Genomic DNA, 16,168 nt, shown 5'->3' on the forward strand with positions numbered 1-16,168 from the left:
ACACACACACACACATGCACAGTCAAGTAATCACTTACGACTGGTGAAAATAACAAGCTGGCTGTGCCTCGTTACCTAACTTAGTTGAAGCTGTGGAGTTTAGAGAGCACACTTATCTTTGACTGTCATGCTTTTGAAAAAAAAAAAAAAAAAGTTTTTCAATAAACAGTTAAAATAAAGAAAAGTTTATTTTAAGCACCCATCAAACTATATGCTATGCAATGCATTAAGTGGGCATTTTTAAGAGATAGAGCCAAACTAACGAATGCTAATATCTATGAAGTTGCTTCATCTGATGACCTGACATGAGGTCAACTTATGTTATTCTGAGTGTAAGAGAAACTTGCAAGTTGATCCTGGGGAAGTGGGCACCTTGTACTGTTGATGGTACAGCAGCCACTTTGCAGAGAAACTCTGAAAATTCAGGGCACAACATCCAAATATTTTCATACCCTTTGCTGTTGTTACCCCTCTCACCCAAACACTTATCCCTGTCCATCATAATTCAGCCCACAGAACATAAGCAGAACGATGACTTAGTTGTGTGAAGCTTACAAATGTGTCATCATTAATGAATGGCTAGCCAGAGAAAATGCTTATTTATTCATATTAATTATTAAAGCTTATTTTGACAGTAGGCGAACTGGAAATGCATGCCATCACACATGCTGTCCCACAGTCGTGTTAGCAGTCATATATCCCTCACCAGAGGTCATGACAACCAGAGCAAGAGCTCTACTTTTGGTAGTCCTATATTAAGATCTTAAAAATTTTGACTTTTAAAATTGCATTTTAATTTCATACTGACACACTGAGTGCTAGATAAGGAGGGTGTAGTCAGCGTAAGCTTAGCTTTTGCAGTCGGTCTGTGATGTATGAAATGAATTGCTGTGTTGTCATTTAGAGAAGACAATTGGTTATTTTTGATCACTTTTTTTTGAAGAGTAATAACTTGACTATAAACCTGTTGATAACCCAGTGGGGTGGGAAAAGCTACAGAAGACCTTCTTGCTCCTAATGTATAGATGCTAACTCCTGTTGCTCTCTTCTGCCATCATCTTTGTTCACACAATGTTAAAAGGTCACATGAAAAATGCATGAACGTGGCTGGAGGATCTCACCACTCGTGCATGAGGAAGTGACTGAGTACACATGGTCGTGCTGTGTCGGTGATAAGGAAGGATCTCAGAAGGCCGGTTTAGACAGTTAGTCTGCTTCCAAGGAAATACCTGAATTGGTTTTAAAAGGTTGGCTGCAAAGCTACTCCTACTATTGTGGGTCTCCCTTGAAGTGCATATCTCACATGGTCTCCTCACGAACATGTCTGCTTAAAATAACCTTGACTTGACTGAGTGTGGGTGTAGTTTCTCCACAATGAATGTATGACGCTGTAAACATTAAATATGGAAAACAATCAATGTTTTTCCCGAGTTGAAAAGGGGACTTTACTTACGATTTCCATTCAGTAGCAGTTGTTGTGCCTAGAGAAAGTAAAAGAGCTTTCTGCGCCCTCGTTACTTTTGAGCTCCGAGCCCCCAAACTGCTCCAGTGGAGCCACTCATTGGCTAGCAGATCAGACTGTGGTTATACTGGGCAGCTTCCAGGTGTAACTGACAGTAGAAACACACAGAACATGGATAGCTGGGTGAAGCCATCGGCTCCCATTCATTTTTTATGAGAGGGAACCTTTTTTTGTCCCTCAAACTTTATTTAGAACATGTGTCATACAGAACAGGCCTGTATGACACATGTTCTGTACAAAGTAATACAAATGAAAAATGACAAATAACAATAATAGATATGGTATTAATATTAATTATATAGTGTAGTCATTAGATAAATAAAAACATAAATGACAGCACTTAAGAAAAAATATGGTGCTGAGGACATTTACTTTCTTTGAATAACTCCTGATGCAGATTAATTGTATCCATGCATTTCTTCTTATTAAGTTGAATAGCCTCAGATTCAATAATGAATAACTCAATATGGTTGAGATTTAGAAAAATATGGGCTTATCAATTAAATTGATCTAATATAATTAGCAAATTAACAGTGAGATGTATTTTCTGGTTCTTGTTTCCATAATGTAAATCGATATCCTCAGCTTCCAGTTCAATTGTATGGTTTATTTGACTCATTAAATTATCCCCCAGTTTCAGAGGATTAAATCACTGTCACCTCTTGGAGCTGTTGAGACATATTTTTTCAGATAATGGCTTTTTTTCTCCTAATAGAATTACTTGAGCTGTTTTACTTTTTACAGATAGATTGTTGAACAAAACAGATATTGTTGCGGGTAAAGTTCAAATAAGTGAACGGTGACATAGAGGAAGTGGCAAATCGCACCGCAGTGGCTTATCACACCTGCGATCTGTTTTATATATGTACGGTAAATAAATGTCATTTGGCGTGAATGCAGTATATGATCAGATGCAGCTCCTGCTCTGATCTGTATCATTGTGGGCTAAAATAGCAACAGTGGATTTAGCAGTAAACCGACAGCTTGGTGGATCTGCCAACTGGCGGCCAAGTGCAGGAGGTGTCGGCGGCTTCTGTATTTCTGTCCTTGTTAATATGATAGAGCCAAACTTCTTCCCCTTTTTAAATCTAATGCCCCAACCTGAGCTTAAAATTTGTTTATCTAGTTTTTTATTTGTCAACGATCCCTAAGGTACTTTCTAAAATTGGATTTCAGAATAGTTTTCATTTAAATCACTTAACTGTGTCAGCTATAAGAATGAGATATTTGCATATATACAGTTTTTTTTTTACCGAACCAATATGAATGCCTTTAATTTAGGTGATGTAAATGGATCACAATTTGCCAGTCTTCACAATCTATTTGCCACTGCATAATCATATTTAACTTGGTAAATTGCACTTACTTGATAAACTGCCATGTAACCTGTTTCTCCTGTGTTTTTGATATTGGTGTACCACAGGAACACATATTTGGTCCACTACTCTTCCTCCTTTAGATTAATGACTTACCTGCCCTAGACATTTTTTCCTTCTTTATGCTGATGACGCAGTAATTTACTAGTCTGAGCCAAGCGTTGATTTTATTAACTGCACACTGCCTTCAGATTTTAAAGCCTTTTTCATAAGAAAGTCATATCAAGATATTAACATAGAAAAAAGCGAAGACACAAAAAAGTGTGTTAAATTACAGAGGAACCTTTAGAGAGAAAAATGTATTGTGCAGAACCGTAAATGTATTATTTATTTCCCTTCTATGTAAAAGTACTGGGATGGACCTTCAGGGAGAATCCAAAGGATGTGACACTCCTGAATGCTGTGCCACTCCTCAACAACTCCACAGCACCAACAACGTGATAAACGCTAGCTAACATTAGCTTAGAATTAGGGTCCACTAATATCAACAAATGAACAACCGCACCCACCACAGTATGAGCTTAACTGTACTTACCTCAACTGTTTACATGATGCTGGTCAATTGCGCTCAGTCTCATGTATGTCACATCACTGTTTTGAGCGATGTCCAGGATGCTGGCTCACGCCTCACGCATGCAAGTGTGAGCAACAGGGTGATAACTGCAGTTCACCTAACAACCACCAATTTCATTTATAACGAGGACTTGCGGAAAAGTTCCACATAGTACCTTTAACAGACAGATCAAGGCACATATTACGAGATTTACCTTATTGTCCCACATGTTCCCACAAATAAAGCCAAAATATCCTGGATACGAGTGCTGCCATCTTGTGTTGGTGACGCCATTTGGAGCCAGAGTCTGCATAGTATTGGAGCTGCTATATTGAGTTCCCACCTGTAAAGCTGTCTGAGCTCAGCTGTCAGTAATGTAAATAACTAATTAAATTAAAACTGATCAGAAAAATTAACACTTGAACAAACAGCAGTGTGATAAGAACTATCTAAATGATAGAAACCATCTTTGGGGAAAAATTAGTTGACATGTACTTTGATATTTTTATCTTTTAACATTGAGAGGCCAAATTTATGACTTGTATTGCAACTTTCCACCAGAAGGCGACCAAGATGCTTTGGCTTCACTTTTGAGGAACTGTGATCCCGTCCATTTCTAGTGTATGTCATTGGTCCCACATTGTAGGGAAGCTGGTTTTTATGCAGCATTCACACATTTCATACGTCTGTTGTCTGTCAAAATGGTCTCTTTGCAGAACTTAGTGACTCAGTTGCTAAACTCTGCAATTAAGTGTATAAGATTCTGAAACTCTCCCTGGTGTCATCACTGTGCAGCTTCATCACAATCTAAAGCCTTAACTTACCTTTATAGCTCCTGAGTGGCATTATCATAGAAAAGGAGCCACTTTGTATTATCAACTACATAACTCCCTTCTTCCTCCTTTGCTGTAATATTTCACCAGGCAATAATTCTGCAAGACTTGAGCGTGTTACCACAGCCATCACTCAGGAAGCCAACCCTGCATCGTCTTTGAATAAGATCTTAGGATTTATTTTGTAACATATGGAACACAATTTAATACAACAGTTCTCCACAATTTAAACATTTATTGAGGGATTTTCTACTTCAGAGGCAAAATTGTAATCGTTAACATATTACAACAATATCTTTAATCTTTTGGGCCCATAATCTTTATCTCAGCCCTGTAATATACGTGGTGATCTTTTAATGAAGTGCTGTTTTCCCTAACACCCTTTTGTTTTTAGCCCTTTCAACTGTGTTTTTATTATTTCTGCCAGGCATAAGCCTGAAGGGGTGGATCTTGTCTCTCATACACCAATCAGCCTAATATTTTTTTATGCACTTTCATGACTGTATGCTAAAGGAATGTGTCAAAGAGCTGCATTGCAGTTTAATTTCATTGTACTTTTGAGAACTATGGATGTGAGCAAAATAATGTAACATTTCTTTTCCAATTCTATCTATACAGGCCACTATGTTGCATTGATGCACAAATGTCTGACTGTCTTGTTCATTTCTTTCCCTCTACCCAGTGGTCGGGTGAAACCGTTGCTTGGCCGATTCAGCGAACTTGAAGCCCTGCTGTCCAACGTGAACATTAAGCCGGGCAGCGTTGATGCTGTCCTGTTGGATGCTGGCTGCTCCTCCATGCAGATGGATCAAGCGGAGAGAGGCTTCTCCATTAGCAAGGATGGACCCCTGGATATGAGAATGGATGGAGAGAGGTAAAAGATTTGCAAAATTATTTCTGGGAGGCTGATGGATTTCAGTTTGATAATGTAGTATTATCATAACTGGACATAAAAAAACAAACAAAAAACACAAGACTTTGTTTTCCTAATAAATAATACTGGGAGGTGCTGGATAATCAGAGTCACTGGTGCCTTAAAATTGCAGAATATCAGAATATCAGCATTACTAAAATGGGCTGCCAGCGTCAGCCTCACAGACTTTTGTGTTTTGAAGTGAAAAAACACAAAACAAATACAAAAAAACAATTAGAAAAACCTATGCTCCAGATAACGTCATTTAACCCTAACCTGTGTCACCATTTCATAGTCTGTCCACCAGATAGCACTGACAAGTTTATTCTACAACTGTAAAATCTCCTGCTTAGTACATATCTTTGTCACAGTTATCTTAAAACAATATTTTAAGGTCCAGTGTGTAAGATTTAGGTACATCTCCTGGCAGAATATGCCAGAAATATAATATATAATATTTCAAAGTATATTTTCATAAGTGTGTAATCACCTGAAAATAAGACTTGTGTTTTCATTATCTTACAATTTATGTCTACAGAGGTTGTGGGTCCTGTCATACACACTTAAAAGGGGGCACAGTAGGGCTGTGTATCGTTCAGAAGTTTTCAAAACAGATACCTTGACTTTGATACTGATTCTTGAATGATACTTTTTTCAATACCAATTTTATCAAATCCATTTAAACAAAAAAGGAGGAAGCTGAACTCAACCTGAATAACTGGACTAAAATGAAGAAATTGGTGGGATATCTGTAAAGTATTAGACTATACAAAAAATATGAAATATGAATTAAAAACAAACACATTTGGCTCTTGGTATAGTGTGCTTAATGACTGATGCTGTTGAGATGTAATCTTTAGATTTATCGTCTAATGACAAGACATTTTGTGATATTTGTTTGGATCAAAGCAATATGGTCAGTTTTACAAACGTATTGAAGTTCTTTACTCAGCCCAAGGAGGGTGAGGCGAGGCGATTGCAATCCACAACCTCACCACTAGATATCACTAAATTTTTAATCATCATCACACGATCATCAGCATCACAAATATGTGTTTTAGTTATGTCTATATTTAAATAAATTAGAGTATTAAAATAGAGTATTGATCTATCAGTATCAGAATTCTCGCTGTCAGTGTTCACCTCAAAAATCCAGTATCAGTTGAGCTATACTTTGATGCTACATTTGAATATTGAAAGAAGTGTATAAAATGTTTTCACAATTGATTTTTTGCTGCTATAAAAAGAGAAGAAAAGGCATTTTTATTTGAATTTTGGCAGAAATTCATATTTAATATTTATCAAGCCTAAATCTGTGCCTGTATATAACATATGTAGTTACACATACTGTATGTATATGTGTGTGCATATATATGTATGTATATATTTGTGTGTGTGTATATGTATATGTATATACATGTGTGTGTATGTGTGTGTGTATATATACATATATATATATATATATATATATATATATATATATATACACACACATACATATACTAGGGCTGGGTGGTATGACAAAATTTTCATATCACGTTTTTTTAAAAAATCATATCGGTTTCACGGTATTTGACTGTATTTTTTTATGCAACAGTGTTCTTACATACATTTTCTTCTAATGAGAAAAGAGTTACTGCAGTTGATTGTCTTCAAATAGCCCATTTTACTGTCATAAGGACTGTATCATGTTTTTTTTTCATGTCCAGACACAGGTAAAAGCATGACCCCTTCAAACTATGGTCGCCATCACATGGCAGGGATGACTATACGATTAAACGTCCCCATCCACGCTAGTCAGCACCAGACATACTAGTAGTTTAAAATATTTAAAAATAAAATATTTATCAATATTCATTCATGCACGATGACAGTTATCTGTTGTCTCTAAGATTTTATGCAGCCGCATGCCACTAGTTTGGGCTGCAGCTCTGTCAGACGGCAGCCCCTCTCGCCCAGCGCGTATGAACCGATTGCCCTGGCAACCCTGGATGTTTATATCAGCGAAGTCGGACAGATGAATGTAGACTGTGACGGAATAAGCTGATATATATTCACTCGACTGGAGAAATGTGACCACATTAAGCACAGACACAGACATAAACCTGCAAGCGGAGCTGCTGCTGCTGCTGCTAGCACTGCTAACGTTAGCCACACTATTTGTCAGGCTGGCAGCTAACGTTAGCTCTGGATCCTTTACCTGCAGACACTGTGACCCTCTTCAGTCTGAAAAGGTGAAGTGTTTATTGAGTTGTCATGTTTTGTACATTAATGTGTTTGTATTGCACAGTGCGAAGTAGCGTGCATTTCAGCAGCACTTAAAGTATGATTTGGCGATTTTAGACTGTGATAAACAGCTTCAAATGGCTCTTAATACACAGCGTTTAACATTATAAATTAATAAATTCTGCTAAATTTTAACTGCTTTTTGAGTGTTTTCTTAGTGATAGACTAGTCGAATAGTCTAAATTAAATTTTGCATTTAATCAACAAGGAAATCAGTTGCCAGGAGCATCCCTAGTGCACACGCTCAAACAACCACTCTTGTGGTGTTGGTGTGCAACACTTTGCCGCCCCGTATGTTTGGGCTATTCACCGGTATGGCGGTATATGAAAAATTCATATCATAACGAAAATAAAGACCAGTTTTCAGTACGAACCGGTATACCGCCCAGGCCTAACATATACACACAATTCAAGTTTTTGATTTCCTTTTTCTTTTTAATTTTATATATTTCATATATATGTATGTATGTGTATGTGTATACATGTGTATATATGTCTGTGTGTATATGTCTGTATGTATGTATGTGTACACATTATATATATATATATATATATATATATATATATATATATATATATATATATATATATATATATATATATATATACATACATATGTCTGTATTTATATTCCCTGTTGCATTTCATTGCTTCTTGAATGTTTTCATAAATATATATGAATCTCATTACAAAGTCAGCACAATGTGCAAAGCAACCAGCTAAGATAACCCCATTATAAGCTATTGCACAGGCTGCATCTCTCCTTTCATTCCCTCACAATCATTCTTTTCATAACTGTCAGCCATAAGGGTTTTCAGCTATATCTCAGAGTTGTCAGGATTCGCCACTGTCAGCAAGGGCGTGACGTCAAGCAGCTTAATTGGGCTTCTCTTTGTGCGTAGGTACCCCGACATGCCCTGCGCTGCTGACGTTGTGAATACCTTAGATCAACAGGCTCTTGCATCCATCCTCACTGCATATGGGGAAGAAAGACACGCCAGGAAAATAGCTTCAGCCATTGTGGAGGCACGCCGTGTCAACCCCATCACTCGGACACAGCAGCTGGCCAGCGTGGTGGCAGGTAGCTCGACACTATCCTGATTAATTCCCCGCAGCATTCTGGGGGCTGTAAGGGAAAATAAAACACGAGTGGAGTTATTAAGGCTGTCTCCCAGTGGGACGTATTTGTCTCAGAAAATTACATGGACTGTGACCTCAGTCATCATCCTCTCCCCTGCCTCTCTGTGATTTGGGTGCCTTTCTTGCATATGTTCCTTTGAGAGATAGTTGAGACAAAGACAGAGCTGGAGGCAGCTGAAACAGAATGTGGCTAATACCTGAAAACAAACAGTATCTCACATACAGTAACCCATCTCTCTTTCTCCCTCCACGTTGCTTTTTTTTTTTTTTTTTGCTTTCCCTTTTCCCCTCATTTCCCCTGTTTCTCTGCTCACAAATATGCACACACACCTGACACAAATGCAAACACCCACATATGTTCACACACATGACATAAAGCCGGGATTACATTGTTTGTCCTCACTGATTGTTTTTATTTTTTTTTTTAGCCATATGCCTCCAGATTTTAGCTGCTGAACGAGTGAGATATCGTTTCAACAGTTATTGCACAGAGCAGTATGTGCGTCAGTGTCACCCTGGGAGAACAGGTGTGAGTAAGAGCAGCTGTTTAATCTTTTTTGAAGAGCAAAGCGACTCACCACCCGTGTTTATTCGGGAAAATCAGAGAGGTCTTGATTTAAAAAAGTTCCAAGAGGGATCAATGACCAATTGTGACAGTGATTCTGACGGGAAGAAATTTACAGTCACAAGAGAAATGACGAGGGCTTGTGTGTGTGTTTGTGGTAAATTTTCTCAGTGAAAATGACAAACGTTACAGCAAATAATTTCTGTTGTTTTGACTTAAATTTGTTTGCATTAGCACCCACTGGGTAACCTTGTTATATGATTAATTATTTGACTTAAATTCATTTAGTCATATACAGAGGCATGGCTGTGAGAGTGAGCAGGGCTTTGGAGTTGTTTACACACCAGGGGCAAATGTAAATGATGCAGCCCTGCAACAATTATTTAAGTTATCAATTTTTCCAACTATATTGATAATAAAATAATCATTTTAATCATTTTGAAAAAAACCTTTGCTCATTCTAGCTTCTTAAATCTAAGAAATTGCTGCTTTTTACGTAATTTATGATAGTAAATGAAGAGTCTTTTAAGGTTTTTAAATTTTTGGTTGAACAAAAGAAGCAATTTAAAGACACCACTTTATATTTTTCAAATTTTTTGGTATTTTATAGACAATTAATCATAACCGATTAGTCATGAAAATAATCTCCAGATCAATCCATAATGAAATTAATCATTAGTTGCAGCCCTGAAATGAAATGAACAAAAACCATGCACACAGCATTTTCCATGCATATGTAGGTAAAAACTGGTTTCGTGCAGCTCACACATACTTCATACCAAGAATACACACAGTGTTCTGGAGGGGTCTGCAAGTAATATGAATGTGTAGATGGTGATGGCATAGTAATGGCAATGTGGAGGTGTAAAGGTATCTAACAGTACAACATCATTTGTTTAGGATTAGGCTGTTAACAGTAAAACACGTCTGGTGATGTATTTGAATTAATTCAACATATAGCATAGGTCTTATCACTGCCAATTTAAAATGCATTCAACCTGTAGCAGTTCTACAAAATGTCAACAAACCTTACCAAGGTTTAGCAAAAGTTGATTTTGTATAGATTCTGGGATGAAATGTTTGATGAATATAAATGTTGACAAGGTCACTTGAACCAACTTAACCTATACCAAGATATCTTGAATCAACTAATATCAGCCAATTAATCAACTGCAAACCATCTTAGCAATGACATTCTGAACTTTTGGGGAACAAAAAGCCAGAAAGTCCAAATTGGAGGAAGCTATCATATTAGCTTTGTTGCACCATTCAATTTTATATTAACCTTCTCCACTGGAGTATAAACAGCTTCATCAAAGAGGCGTGGTTTGCAGTCAATCGTGAGACAGGAATCAATGGTACAAATACTTAAATTGTTAAATTATTGCATAGTCAGCAAGCTAGTTATCTTGCTAAATAGAAGCTAGCTAGCCTAGTGAGGTATTGTGGCTGTCAAGCACAAGCAGGTTACCAGTTTACTCACCAACAGAAGCTAGTTCTAGTTTACAGCACCACCCATTTCATGAGAACTTGCATTGTGCAGCTTTCTGATGTAACATAGCAACATGTTCTCATCCCAACTTGTCAACTACCAAGACCACTTTGTTATGCCCCTCAGCATCTCGTACTGACGCACAAGGTACCCTTTAGCGGCTGTATGAGGTGCTGCCAGAAAGCCTTTTTGACACGTTATTAACGTTGTAAAACTGTCACATTTTGTGTAGATTAAAGCACCAAAATCATTTGGTTAAGTTTAGGAAAAGATAAAGTTTTGGGTTAAAATAAGTACGTCACGTGACGTCAGTGAACAAGTGAGTGAACAGTGAACACTGAGTTCTTTCATTTCACATGGAGCATGAACCCCAGTCTCCTGGCTGACAGTTCTGTGTTTGTTTGATTCACCCACTCCAACTCCTCCAGATGCAGACACTTTGGCTCTTTATACTACGTCAAAAGCCCAGTGTGGCGCATGAAGCCGGAGACTTGTGTGTCTGTAGTTGTGTGTTGTTGCAAAAGGAGGTGGCAAAATGTTGGTATTTGACAACTTGGGAATGAGAATGCGCTGGACAAAGCACTTAAGTTTGATATGTGTCAGTTAGGGACCCAAATGAGCACCATGCACCAGCCAAGTGCTGGTAAATTATGCGAGTGACTGATTGATTTGCGTCACTCACCATCCAAAAACAAACCAAAAAAAACCAATGGTAATTTGTTAACTGGCTGGTAAAATGTGAACATTCACTAACCATTTGGCGAGTGGAGAAAAAAGTTCATTTTGATTTTGGTGGGAGTGCCTCTTCATTTTCTGAAAAATTTCAACTTGAGCCAGTGCACCATCTCATCTATTTTACCACCTCAAACAAAGTTGTGTCCATGTTCTCCTGCTCCTTTTATTCTGCTGTTGTGAACAAACTCCTGTGTTTTGTTCGCCCAGTAACATCAAAACATCAAACACTGTTGCTGTCCAAATAGCTTATTGTTGAATGGAGCTGATGTTCTTGCTAATGTTGGTGCATGCTACAAACATCAAATATGACAGCTTATGGTAAAGGTAGAGCACAGCGAGATGCTGAAGCTTTGTGATGCTAATTCTGTATGTTCTGTGTAATAATACATTCATAATGTTGTGGTTCCTTCTACTACTGAATTCCCCTTTATGTACACATCTTAATCTCTGCTTTCCTCCATGGATCTGTCTGTGGGGCCTTTGAAAGATGAATTAGAGAGAGAGCATATGGCTCGGTGAGGCCAGACCAGGGCTGGTCTTTGCTGTGCAGGCATTGTATTGATTGCGGTGTGAGTCACACCTTGGGCTGTTTAGTGCAGGAGGAGAGAAATGCCACATCACTCACCTCTCTATTTATTGCAGTTTCTTTTTAGGTCTATATAAGTGTCTAATTGTTCTTTTGTGATCTGTGCGGTGGATACGAGTTGGTCAAGCGCAACCTCACAAACTCTTTACGTGTATTAATACAAAGCTAATGTGGTCACAACTTTAATCTACAGCAAAAAATTATTTTAATTTTGAGTTTTTGACTTCTGATGTGCGCATGTATTGCCCTTTTTGTGTCTAAATCCAAATGCATTCTGCACCCTGCATGTTATTTATCAATCAGCATGAGCCTACATGAGACATTTTTGAGTCATCCCATTTTGTGAACGTGATAACCCAAGAACACATTGAGGTCATTTCCTCAAACTTGGCACAAATGACCATTTGTATGAACTGATGAACTAATTAGATTTTGGTGGTCAAAGGTCAATGTCATTGTGACTTCATGTCGATCCCGTTCTTGTGATTGTAATATTTCAAAAACGGCTTGAGAGCATGTCTTCAAACTTGGCACAGATGTCCACTTGTACTCAAAGTGATTAGATTTAGGTGGATAAAGGCCAAAATCTCATGTCCATCTCACTCTCATTAACATGATATCTCAAGAATGCTTGAAGTGAATTTTTTCAAATATGGCACAAATGTCCACTTTGACTCAGTAATGAAGTGATTAGATTTTAGATTTATATTTATATTCTTGTGATCTCAATATTTCAACGACATCTTGAGGGAATGCTTTCAAACTTGGCACAAATGTCCACTTGTACTCAAGGGTGAACTATTTGGATTTGGTGGATAAAGGCCAAAACCTCACATCTATCTCACTCTTGTGAGCACAATATCTCAAGAAAGCTTGAAGGGAAGTTCTTCAGATCTGGTATAAACATCCAGAGGTTACTGTGACCTCACAAAATACATTTTTGCCTATAACTCAGGAATTTATACACCAAAATTTCATACACATATCTAACAGGAAGCCACAAGCGCCAGTGTAAATGTATGTAACTAGTTACATGTAATTATATTAAATAATAAATGTAATTGTTATCTTTTACAGTTACTGAGAAAAAAATGTTAAATTCCAATTACTAATCAAAATGTTGTTGATTATAAAGGGGTTACATCCAGATATTCACCCTTCTAGCTGTAATTGTAATTGGGCGTGTAATGCATGGGCACTAATCCATTTTTGTTTGCTCAGTAAGATGTAACTTAAACTTGGCATCGAGTGAACTGAGAGGTCAGAAGAGGCATTTGGCTGCATTTGCCTCGGTATTTTGGTGACGCATCAGACATATCAACACCATCTCCGCACAGAGCTTCTGATGGACCTGCCATTCAGCCCTGCCGCAGCTCTCTCTCTCAACTGGTTTCAGTGGCTTGCATGTTTTTTGTGCTACATCTTGTTTTCTTTGAGCGTGATGACCCCTCTTACATCAATACATAAGAGGTGTTTTACTCTCCTGACCAGTGGAGATCCCCGTCATTCCAACCTCTTTTGCGCAGTTCACACACTGATGACACCTGAGGGTTGTTGAGGTTGTACATGAGTCATTAGGTCACATGAGAGCCTTCAGAGTCACAAGGATCAAGGTGTGGATCTGTGGTGTGGTAGCTGATAAGTGGTGAAGCAGCCCCCCACTTTGTTCGTGATGGTTGTTTAAGTTGGACACAGATGGCCTCCTTCACTCTGTCTTTGGTCCTTTAAATAAATGCAGACAGTGTAGCCTTGAACGGCAGAGTTAACCCTTTTAGCCCATGAGCTTGCTCAGTGGTTGTTTCTGTCTTGTTTTGCATCGCACTGCCCTTCTAATGTTCACTTTTTGTTTTTGCTCTGATTGTTATTCCAATTGTCTGACAATATTATGGAAAGGCTCACTACAGAGAAAGACTTTTTTTTTTAAAGAGGAAGATACTTTTTTAAAACCAGAAACATCTGTTTTATTGCTCTCGCCACACTAACCTTTACTCTTTGCAAAACTGTAATTTTAATGTTGTTGTCATCATTTTCATTAAAACATGACAGAAACTTAATAAAATTCTCCAACATTGTCTTCAACAATCAATATGTCTGGTTTGGTCAAAATAAACCCTTTATTCGCTGAGTTAGAAGTAAAAATATTTGGAGAGGAGCAAGAGGGAGGTCGGACATCAGAGAAGCAGGATCTAGAAGAAGAAGGGACGTCTCTATTTATATGTTCCTTTAAACCTGTAAATCTTTAGTGTTTAACCTCCTATACTTCTCCAACATTTTTTTGTGGTTACATTTAGGATTTTCTGTATTATTCTTTGTGCCTTTTGTTTTTTATTATTATTGTTAACAGTAAAAATACAGTAATAACAAAATGTTGTAGTGCATTAGACTTCCAGTTTTGACAAGATCCACTCACTCCGACTCTTTCTTTGTCTCTAGGAGCGTTTCCCGCTGCTGTCGTCTATGCACGTAAAGACCGACTCCACCGACCTGCACATGTGGCCACTAAGACTTTTCAAGCTCTGCGTATCTTTGTGAACGACGAGCTGAACGAACTGCATGCAGGACTGCGCGCTGCTCGGGACGCACTGAGGCCTGGAGGACGTCTCTGTGTAATCACCTTTCATTCACTGGAAGACAGACTAGTCAAACGTTTCCTCCAGGGGGACGATTTGTCTAATCTGGATCACTTCAGCCCGAGGAAGCAAAGCACCTGGAAGGAAAAAAAAGATGGCGGAAGTGTTTATTGGCTTCCTCTGCGAAAAAAAGTGATCATCCCAGAAAGGGATGACGTACAAGATAATCCTCGAGGACGCTCTGCTAAACTAAGGGCAGCACTAAGACGTTAATTAGAAATTCTCTCACTTTTTTATAACCAGAGTAACTTTTTACATTTAATATTTGTGTAATATATTTGTCTGCTATTTTGTCCTTTTTTTAATAAACTATAAATGTAATTTGTACCTCTGGCTTGGTTGTGTTTGCTGGTGGGAAGCAAGTGAGGGTTGTGTCTGCTTTAGTGACGCCTATTGGTTGGTCAGAGCGCCGAAAAGTGATGGATGACTTATTCTCACACAACATGACTCCCGATTGGAGCTCAAATTTTATTTGTTTTCACTGGCAGGTAAATTAAAAAATAACTGGCAACATAAATCACAATGAAGCATATGTCTGTAGACTGCTGTGCATAGAAAACTGGACTTTGAAATTTAGGATAAAACACGCAATAAAAACATTTATGTACCTAAATAATCTAAACTCGAAGGTCCACTGACTCACTTTCAGAGTTTTCACTTGCATCTCAGGGTCTTCAGTCAGTGGATTCAAGCTAGAGCTAAAGCAATAATGTTAGTGTTAATAATGTTAACTTTTAGCTTTTTTTTTATCACTATGAAATTCACATCATAACAATATCTTTCAGTGTACCTCTTCAGTGAACGTGTGATCCGGTTATATTTCCAACAGTGGCGCAGATAATAACACAAGGGGGAGTTGAAAAGTTGTGTTTCCACTTTAAATTATTAAGAATGAAGATGTTCTTATTTACAGTTAAATATAATATATATTCATGGCCTCTGCATCAGGAAAATGTCTTATGGAATTAAGAGTTTGCTGCTCTACAGTCCTGTCTTTCTCTCACCTTTCCTTTGCTGTGAAACAACCTGTCCAAACTCGAAGTGAGACAACACAATTGTTTGAAAGCTGGTAAAAGTTTGAGGTGTTGCGTAAAAGTATAGTTGCAGTGAAACTTTTTGTACCCAAGTAAAAGTACACAAACTTAATATTGTTTGGCCTTTGTATTGTAAAATGTACAGAAAATGATAGACAGGTTTCTCACGGTTCACTTCATGAACGATTGAGACTTTGAAGGACGTCCCTTTCATACAATCATGATACTCTCACCTGATACCAATTAACCCGTGTACCTGTTTAATGTTTTTTGAGCCTTCCACAACTTTCACAACTGTCTTCTTTTGCCAACTTTTTTGGAAAATGTTGCTCTCATCAAATTCAGCCTGAGCAGATACTTACAAAAGTCAATATAGTTGATGAGATAAAACATTAAATATGTTGTATTTGTACTGTTTTCAACTCAGTATATGTCAAAAAGGATTAGCAAATTCCCACATTCTATTTTATTCATGTTTTGCACATTATCACAACTTGTTTTTT

General features: G+C 37.8%; 1 protein-coding gene across 1 annotated transcript in view; it reads left to right on the forward strand.

Annotated features, from left to right (window-relative positions):
* The window catches only part of mettl15 (methyltransferase 15, mitochondrial 12S rRNA N4-cytidine), a 61,921-nt gene extending 46,963 nt beyond the window's left edge, over nt 1–14,958 (forward strand). The window contains exons 4-6 of the mRNA XM_084716143.1: nt 4,967–5,158; nt 8,386–8,564; nt 14,435–14,958. Of these exons, the coding sequence (XP_084572269.1) occupies nt 4,967–5,158; nt 8,386–8,564; nt 14,435–14,844 (781 nt within the window). The 3' untranslated portion in view covers nt 14,845–14,958. The remainder of the gene's footprint in view (nt 1–4,966; nt 5,159–8,385; nt 8,565–14,434) is intronic.
* Nucleotides 14,959–16,168: the final 1,210 nt, after the last annotated feature.

The sequence above is a fragment of the Lutjanus erythropterus genome, chromosome 1, assembly GCF_056507025.1.
Source record: "Lutjanus erythropterus isolate fLutEry1 chromosome 1, fLutEry1.hap2, whole genome shotgun sequence".
In the NCBI taxonomy this organism is placed as follows: domain Eukaryota; kingdom Metazoa; phylum Chordata; class Actinopteri; order Lutjaniformes; family Lutjanidae; genus Lutjanus; species Lutjanus erythropterus.